Source organism: Gossypium hirsutum, chromosome D13, assembly GCF_007990345.1.
Source record: "Gossypium hirsutum isolate 1008001.06 chromosome D13, Gossypium_hirsutum_v2.1, whole genome shotgun sequence".
In the NCBI taxonomy this organism is placed as follows: domain Eukaryota; kingdom Viridiplantae; phylum Streptophyta; class Magnoliopsida; order Malvales; family Malvaceae; genus Gossypium; species Gossypium hirsutum.
The window spans coordinates 4,293,313-4,303,191 of NC_053449.1; the positions used below are offsets into that span (position 1 = coordinate 4,293,313).

Here is a 9,879-nt window from a genome sequence, read left to right on the forward strand (position 1 = left end):
TCACTTATTTTAAACATGATCTACTTCATATTCGAACTAGCATTTAAAGCTGAAATTGAAGACTAAACTGATGAAATAACGTATTGATACTTTAATAACTTAATTAGAACATTTTAAAATTCTGAAACCAATTTAAAATCTACACGATAATTTGAATATGTTGGGTAAAATTAACCCAAATACTCCTATATATCTTAAAAGTAATTGAATTTTGATAACTTTTTTTATTGGATGTGTTAGAGTTTATGTGACCCAAATCCTGTAATTTGTTGAAGAAATAAATATGGTGGTAAAATAAGAGGATCTGTGGTGGGTTTTCAACCTTTAAATAGATGTAGTCAAAACTCCTCTGGTATCATTCAATTTTCAACATTAGTGAAATTCTCCTCCTGTGGCCGTGGTTTTTTTTCTCCCGAAATGGTTTCCACACGTAAAATCTGAGTGTTTTATTTTTTTCTTTTCTTATTGCTTTGCGATTTTTCTATTATCATTATCGACATTTATTATAACGGAATAAATAATATATTAAGTAAGAATTACAAAATATGTTATGTTTGAATCCAAAACAAGTATATATAAATCCTTTCTATTAAGAGAGATGCATACACATGTGGTTCACGTTGTACTTTAATGTTTGTCTCGTTCTATCTTTGATTAGAACATTTATTATCTGCATAAATTTCCATCTGCTGCAATACCAAGTCTTTTATAACACCACTTAACAACTCTAACGATTAGTCCAAGTAAAAAATGTCCCACCACTCCATTACCAATTCATATACAAATACATATATAGTATATGATACCCATCTCTTTCTCAATGATTGTATCATCTTTACATTAATTCGTAACAATTATAAGTCATTATATCCATCCAACGTATTAGGTCTCTCATAAATCATCTTTAAACACTCTTTAAAGCCCTACATCAATATAGTGTTAATCGTATACAATCTAATTAGGTTTTTAAACTATCAGTGTTTGATACAAGACTGTGAAAAAAGATAGTATTCAAGTTATTCGACTTGATAAAGAAAGAATACTAGAAACCAAATAAAACAAAAACAACTAAAATAAAGAATTCAAGAACCAAGAATAAATATTCAAAACAATAAAGAAAGAAAGAAACGATGGATTGAAAAATGAAAGATGGATCGAATAAACCGATGGATATGATGAATAGATGGATAAGTGTCTAATTAAATTCAACAAATTCAATTAATGGTTGTAATCAACCCTCCAAGAAATAATCTTCACAAATTGAAGAATGAAAAATGAATTCTCATGACTCTTTGAAGAAAATCGAGAAGAAAATTATTTTTAAAAATCACAATAAAGCAATCTTGCACAAAAGAAATTAACCCCCAAAGTTAAAATTTTCCTTAATGAAAAACAATATATTATCTTTTTAATGAAAAATGATGAGGCATTTATATAAACAAGGTAATTGCATCCAAATAAAACTCTCAAGTACAATAAAACTCTAATTAATCTAAATAAGAAGTAATTTTAAACTAAACTTTCTTGTTGACTACGAAACATAAAACTCCTAAACAACTTAAAATACTTTAAAAAATCATAAAATTTGGAGTAAATAAATAATAAAATAATAAATCTAATAAATACGCCCATATATAATAAAAATTAAGTCTACAAATCGAAACCAATATGATTTAAACTCGATTTAAAGCCCGAAACTCATAATTTTCAATAATAATCCCGTCTAAAAACTCTGCTCGTGCAGCCTTTACTAAAACGGTTATAACTTAAGCTCCCGAACTCGAAATCAAGTGATTCAAAGTGTGTTTCGAAGATAAGTGATAGCTCTTCAAATGCTATGCAGACATATTAGCATAGAAATGCTTGGATCCCATCCAAAAATTTATTACAAGTTGATTGATCTTTCAAACTTGAAAATTGACAGCTTAGTTGAATTGACTTTAATAAGTTTCACCCTATCCGTGTATGTATCAGTATCCTATCAATCATGTCCTTTTATCAGTTTGATCATTAGTTTTGGTGTTGAAATATCAGCTCAAAATTAGCGTAGAACATAATTAAAATGCATAGATCAAATTATAAACATATATGCCTAATATATAGACAACAATGATATAACATGTTAAGAAAAAACAACCCTCACACTTTATGTTTTTTGAACAAGTCAAATTCAAGATGTTCATATGGTATATAAACGAGCGTTTATAATTTGATAGATATGTTATAAATATGCTCCATGTCTTTAACGTTTAGGTTAATGAAAGAACTTGGTTGATACAATATTAATGCTCTAAAAACTCAATTATATTATTTTAAAGTTTATAAACTAATTTAAAATCTATATAATAATTTAGGGATGTTTGATGCAATTAGCCCTTTTTAATTTACTAATTCCAAACATAAAAATTGTTTTTTTATACAATGTTAACTACTACCCTAAATTGGAGGGAAAATGCTTAAGCACAGTTGAACTCACGTCCTTATTGTTGCAATAACAATAGTGTCAATTGAGTTAAAGCTAAATTGGCTGAACTCAAAAATTGTAAAGATTCAATTACTAATTTAATTTAGGTTAAAATATGCCATTAAGTCCTTTAACTGTTTGTAATTTTGAAATTTAGTACCTATACTTTTATTAGTACAAATTTAGTCATTCTACTTTTGATATTTTAAAGTCCAAGTCCAATTGTTAACTATACTAAAATGATTTTGGATCATTTTATAATCCTACTTCAACTATTATTCACTAAGTCAAATTTACCATATATGTTCAAATTATTTCATATAAATGAACAATTTTCCGAGAATTTCAATATGCTTCTAGCATTCTAAATCCTTCAAGGATTTTAATATAAACTTTACTATATAGTAATTTATAGAAGGTTGTAACAATAATCATTAGACGCAAGCTAAATCTTTTATGAATTGTCAAAATAATATATCTAAAGGTTATTATTGTATCCACCACAAAAAAATATTATATCTTTTCATAATCAATGCCAGGGCTTAGCGAAAAACTTCATATTTTTATTCCGCTTTTGCAAAACTACTTTATTTGTACCCTTATTGACTTTATACCTTTAGGTATTTGGACTACTAGTCCAAAAACTCCACGAATTTAATTGAACTTGTGTTGCGTCTTTCTATTTTGATCAATTTATTCCATATCTATATTTCTCAATAGATTTATTCAATATCCTCCTTTTATTTCAATATTTCAATAATAATATTGCATGCAAAATATTTGAATAATATTTGTTTATTTCAATACCAAATAAGATAAATATTTTTCATCTGTAATGATAGAATTCATTACTACATTCTCATATCTTTCCTCAAAGAATATTCACAGAAACAAAATATTTGGGCATACGCCACATATGTAGCCAATAATATTTCATATCACGTTGATAACATAAGTTATATTTAACCATTTGAAGAGTTATCTTGAGAATTCTCATTATTATCTTATTTATTACTATGTTCCTAGGTTCATGATTATATCTTTTATTTTCTTTATGTTTGCATGCAACAAATCTGGTAGGAAAGACTTCTAAACGCCTCCATTGATTTTTTATTTCATAATCACTATCGCAAAACATGCGAGGATTTCAAATCAAAATCTATTTATTCATGTTATCATGATTAGTCTCTAATTATAATAAACACGATATAATAAATAAATCATAGTAAATATATCTGAGATTTTTTAACATCATTGTTATCACCCTGGCTATTATCACGAGCACTATTATAAGTAGTAAAACAACTTTGTTTTCATAATAACATTTATAATCTAATAGTAAAAAAATATCATTTAATAAACAAAATCAAAATTTTGTGTATGGTGCTTGAAAGTTATCCAATACACATTGTACCAAATTTTAGTGCTATATATATGTTATAAAATCTACAATCTTTCAATATTAGCAAGTTAATAAGACTCAATAGATCCTATCAAATTTCCCTTTAATCAACTATGGTAGGTTAAGAACACTTTCCACCTTAATTTTAATCAAATTACAATAATATTTAATAACAAGATTTTAATAATCAAATATTTAAACATCTAAATATTATGCATACTATAATTTAATAAAAAAAATCTTAGTTTAAAAGAAGCCTTAAAGTAATAATATTTTTCATAAAATAATTTTACCAAAAATCAATCAACAAAAGAGAAAAAAAAATACCGCGTAAGAATTATATATATTGCATAAAAAAATTAGAGATTTATGTGCTCCTGAGTGGTTAAATGATTTAATGATTACTCATAGTGCGCAGGCCTCAATTGAAATAGTAGCATCTCTAGGAGGTAATTGACAACAATAAATTTTGGGATATTTTTGTGACTTATGGAAAAAAACAATTAAAAAAGAATCATGCTGATAACTTGTTATAAAATAAAGAGAGATGGAGAGAATAAAGGATAAAGAAAATATGGGAAGCAATAGAGAATGTATTTTATTGATCAATGAGAATATTTACAAAGCTTCTCCAAAATCTCTAATTATAAGCATATGAAGTATAAAATGAAGTAGAGATATACTTCTAATGACTATTAGAATTTAAATTTCATCAAAACTTATCTTGATCTTAATGAATATCTACTTAATAAGATATTCATAAGAATTAAGAATTTTTAAAAATTGTTAACGTCGTTAAAATTTTCTATTAAATCCATGTTCATTATAATGTCATTTTTTTGTTACATGGATACTAAGTAATTTTTTAAATTTCAAAATGTCACGCCAGCAAATTTAATAGAAGAATTATAACAATGTTAACAAACAAATCTAAATTTTTAAATCCGATAAGTAGGAGGATTAAATTCTTGAAATTAAAAGTAGTGAATATTAAATTTTATATATACGAAAGAAAAACTTTAAATATATTGTAACATTTAATTTTTTATTCTATAATTTAACTAATAATTAATTAATTAACCTAAAGCAAAGCATGAATGAAAGCATATTAGCATTTTTTAATTATAATTAATTTTAAAATATTAATATACTGCCAATTTCAAAGATTTTATAAGATTGCAAATCAAAGCTACGGATTTGATTTTTTTTTTTTGTACGTGTACGTAAAAGCGTAATGTTGTAACGGCGTCGTTTGGGTTCCCGGTCACGGTGACAGGAATAGCGGAGTTAGGACCACGTATATCATACACAGTAACAAAAAATGCGAATTCTTTTTAAAAAGATCAAATCTCCACCGTTGGAAAAATCAACGGCTTAGAATTCACCATATTCTCACATGATCGTCTTTTTTAACACTCTCTCCTCCGTTTAAACCTCAGAAATAGCAAGACCGAAAAAAAAAGCACAAGCAAAAATTGAGAAAAAATGGGTGATTGTATGAGGAACTGTAAACGAAGTGCAGAAGCAGCTGAAATGGAAGCTTCAAGCACGAGCTTCTCATTATCAAAGAGAAGAAAAACTGTTGGTTCTCGAGAATTGCAAGAATTAGAGTTAACTTCACCGGACATTGAGCTCGGAACCACTCGCATCCTTTCGAATTCGCTGAACAAGCCTATTTACTTAGCTACTTCCTCGGGTTCTTGTGGAGTGCTTTCCGGAGATATGTGTTCCGGTCTCTTCTCCGGCAATTCATCGGCTTCTCGTTGTTCGAGCAACGAGTCGTGTGATATTCTCAAAGATAGCTTGAGATTCGTAGATCTAGAGGTAAATTTCGAACTTAATATTTCGTTTTTTTTTTTTTTGTTTCCGCGTTTGGTTACATAGAAAAGAAAACGATTGCCGTTTCGAATGAAGCTTACAATCGGTTGTTTTTAATATATATTTTAAGGCATGTTAATTAATTACGTTGATCATAGTTCATGAATTTGCCTTTGCAGGCGAAGAGTTTTGAAACTGAAATCTCAACGTGCACCAACGTCAACAAATTCAGGTTAATTTTCACTAATTCCTTCATTAATTACTACTATCGTTTTTATTCGTTGAAAATTAAGAGAGAAAAAAACGAATTGTTTCCTTTTAACTCTCCTTTTTTTTTTATAATCTCGCCTTCACATTTTCTATTTTTCAGTAGAGAAACACCTCCCTTAAGCGAGCATTGTGGAGACTCGGACGAAATGCAATCGCCTGAGAAAAAACCTCCGCCGTCAACGACGAAACCGCCGAAGATTCCGTCACAAGCTGAGATCGACGAATTCTTCTCCGTCGCGGAAAAGTACGAGCAAAAACGATTTGCAGAGAAGTAAGCGTCTTCCTTAATTCCCCTTCTCCATTTTTAGGTGCGTAGGATAAGGAGTGTCACCAAAACGGTGCATCCTAACATTCGTAGAATCAAGAATCTCAATCTCTAACTAACAATTAACAAACATTTTTTTTTTTTGCAGGTACAATTATGATATCGTCAAGGATGTGCCTCTCGACGGTCGATACCAGTGGCTTCGCCTAAAGCCTTGAAGACAAAGAAAAAGAAATGTTAGACTTACACAAGGCAACACGGAAACCACATTTGACAAAAGAAACGACATGGGGATGACGTTGACGTGGCGATCTCTGGTTTGTTTGTTATTCACTAAATTGTACAGTTTTCCCTTTATTTCGCCATTTTCTAATTTAAGGATGTGACATTCCAAAGAGCTTATTCTGAGAATCTTTTTGGAAGTTCAGACCAATTTGGAAAATAAAATTCACTAATTTCTCTCTCCATGACTATCTTATTTTTCTTTATTTTAATACATTTAAGTCGAGTCAGATCAGATCGTTAATCTAGTCGGTGCCGGGAGAATTTTCTGTTTTCAACTTGGGAGTGGATTTTTGTTTAGAAATGCAGAGCATTGATGAATATTTTGGTTATATATTTGAAAGGTGTTTTTTGTTTGAGCATTCCCTGGCTGTTTTTGATTTGTTCTCTCTATTTCTTTTTCAGCTTTCCCCTTCCCGCAGGTTCTTTTTTTGTTATATTATTATTATTTTTATACAAATATTTATATTAAATATAAATTAAAATTTTATTTAATTTTTTGTAGTAACAAAAACAAATTATCAAATCAAATCCAGGACATGATTCCTCCACACTACCGTGCCTGCCTTGCCGGGACCATTAAGAATTACTTTTTTATGTAGTGTTGAATATTTTTTTTAGATTCGAGATTTATAGATGAAAAAAATTAGATTTAAATTTTGTGGGTTTTTTTTTTTTTTATGTAATCAGTTGTACACAAAAATGAGTAAAACTGATGTGAATGATTGAAAAATTGTTGATGGAAAAAATCACAGAGAAAGCATGATAACTTTCCATATAACTTTATAATACGTTAAAATCTTGAACCTCTTTTGTTTTGAAAGGAAGTGATACTTTTCGCTGCTCATTGGGTGTTAATTCATGACACCAAATGGGTGCAAAAAAATACAATAAAGTAGAAAAAAGTGATTATTCTCTTCATGGGGATAAAAGGATATAAACCGAAGCCTCTCGTGATTGCATCTTTCCTCCACAAATATTCCCTTTTGGCGTATGGCAAAGGTTAATTAATTGCTGGATTAGTTCATAAATATTAATATTTATAAACATTCGAATTTTAATTTATATCAATAAAATTAAATATTTAATTTAGCTCAAACAATTTTTTAATCTATTTTTACTGGTTTAATCGCTTTTGCATTGATTCAACTTTTTTCGATTTCTAGGTCATTGGTTGGATTATCGATTTTTTATTTAACTAATTGGTTCGATTCGATTTAATTTTGACAACCATATCTTAAATTATAATTTATTTTCTGAATCACTTTTCAATCTTTGAATTCATTTTAATTAATTCTTCAAAGTATTAATATCATATCAATATTGTCAAATCTAACTATTAGCTTGGAAGTTAAATGTTCACTCAAATCTTGCTTCGAAATAATTAAAAACACGTGTAATTACAACAACATCAAAGTTAAATTAATAACTACACGTATTTATAATTTCATCCACATATTACAAAATTTGTTCCGTCAAATTTAAAGCTAATTAGAATATATATATGTATCTGTTTTTTTATACAATGTCTAGAACTACTCATAACCTTTAAATAGAAAGATAATGCACTTTAGCACACTCGAACACATGTCCTCCTACAATGACAATAATACTAATAATAATGAAGCTCAATCGGCAATAATCTAATATAATTAACTCTAAATTCATGTGTGTATACATAATATATATTAAAAAGTACAGCTACTGATAACCGTTAAAAAGTGTAGCATAGAAAATATTCGACATGGGGGATGAAATAAGAGATGAGTGAGCAATGAAAGAAAGAAAAAAAAAAAAAAAAAAAAAAAAGAAGCAGCCACCCAGGGGAGCAGGTGATTAAAGGGAAAAAAAAAAGGGGGAGTGGCAGAGAAAAAGGTACTGCCAGAAACTAAAGAAACAGGTACAATGCACACACACATTTGGAGCTTATCTCTCTAATGGGGTTGTCTTCTACATACAGTCGTGTCTAAATACTAGCCTACCCTTTTTTACTATTTTGAATGAAAGGATGAAGATTGAAAAAGATGGTAAAATTTCGTATTATCATGTGTAATATCATGTTAATTTTGTTATTTTCGTATATTATCAAAAAAGAATTAGTTAATAATTGCGTCAAAACTGAAATTATTTGAAAAGCATAAGGATTAAGAATGATAAATCTAACTCTATTATTTAATTAAATGGATTTAATTGTTAAAACTCGAAAAGTGTAAAAAGGACTAAAATTGATTGATTCAAAAAATATAGGGACTAAGAAAAGAAATTAAAGAAAAAAGATATTGGGAAAAGAGAGAAATGCACGTGCAATTGTGGAGTAAAGGAGGTTTTGGCTTTGGATCTGATGCGCCTTAATTTTGGTTGCAGTGGGAGTGATAATGGTAGTGGTCTGGGGATACAAAGAATGTTGCTTATTAATGAAAAAGGGAATTTGTTTCGATTTTCATGTCTTCTTTTCTTTTTATCCACTAATTTATATTTTTTCTTAATTACATCAATTTTCAAAAATAATAATAATAATAAAACTCATATAACATGGGAATTCTGATTTTTTAACATGTGGGTTTCAATGTTAATTTTTTTATTAGGGTTTAGAGTTACTTTAATATTAAATCTCAAAATTCCAGATGAAATTTGATTTAATCGATAATTTGATATATAAATTTTAATTTAGAATCATATATATAAAATTTTAATTATAATTCGAATGTATATATTAATTTTTATTTTTATTTAATTGTATATATTTTTAAAAAAAATACATCAATTTATTTATACATCATATAAGCATAACTACAATATGTAAACGTAAAAATAGTTTCTATATTGATGATTGTGTTGGTGATTTGTGGAAATTGAATCAAATAAAAATTTCATATATAAAATTTAATAAAATCAAAGTTTATGTATAACATTGCACTTTGATCAATATATATGTATAGTTTTGAGATTTATCCTTTAAAAATTTTATATCTTAACGTGAAGTTTTCAGTTAAAATCTTTTAAAGGGAGAAACATCGCCCCTTTCGAATCTTATTTGGTTCAACTCTAAATTTAGTTAGGGCTTAATGTGACTATATAACACCGAAGATTATTTGTATAAAAAAAAAGCATGGTTTTCTTAGCTTTTAATTTGCTAAACCAATATTATTCTACTAATAGAAATCAAAATATGTTATTTGTTGTTTCATAATAAATTTTGGAAGGGATTGTATGAAACTGTGATTCTACGTCATCCTTATCTCTTTCCAATAAGAGAATGACAAATAAGATTTTTCCTCTTGATTTTCAACTTTTTTCTCCTGAAAAAATTCAAATCCAACTAAAAATGCTAAAAATCAAGAAGAAAAACCTAATTTGTCATTCTCTTATTGAAAATAG

The 9,879-nt window shown here is 27.9% G+C and overlaps 1 protein-coding gene across 4 annotated transcripts; it reads left to right on the forward strand.

Moving 5' to 3' along the window:
• Positions 1–5,295: 5,295 nt before the first annotated feature.
• Positions 5,296–6,684, forward strand: LOC107943201 (cyclin-dependent kinase inhibitor 7). Of its 4 annotated transcripts, none has more exons than XM_041110031.1 (4): positions 5,296–5,690; positions 5,843–5,916; positions 6,058–6,225; positions 6,368–6,684. In XM_041110031.1, the coding sequence occupies exons 1-4, from the start codon at positions 5,352–5,354 to the stop codon at positions 6,435–6,437; spliced, it is 651 nt and encodes a 216-aa protein (XP_040965965.1). In that variant the 5' UTR covers positions 5,296–5,351; the 3' UTR covers positions 6,438–6,684. The 4 variants fall into 4 exon arrangements, with proteins under 4 accessions (XP_040965965.1, XP_040965964.1, XP_016732433.1 ...); XM_041110030.1 differs by having other exon boundaries at positions 5,297–5,690; positions 6,055–6,225; XM_016876944.2 differs by having other exon boundaries at positions 5,297–5,690; positions 5,864–5,916; positions 6,055–6,225.
• The last annotated feature ends 3,195 nt before the right edge of the window (positions 6,685–9,879 follow it).

Coding starts and splice junctions, on each gene's coding strand:
- LOC107943201 (XM_041110030.1), top strand. CDS start 5,352: ATGGGTGATTGTATGAGGAACTGTAAACGAAGTGCAGAAGCAGCTGAA. Junction 5,917..6,054: donor ACCAACGTCAACAAATTCAG/GTTAATTTTCAC, acceptor TCTATTTTTCAG/TAGAGAAACACCTCCCTTAA. Junction 6,226..6,367: donor CAAAAACGATTTGCAGAGAA/GTAAGCGTCTTC, acceptor TTTTTTTTGCAG/GTACAATTATGATATCGTCA.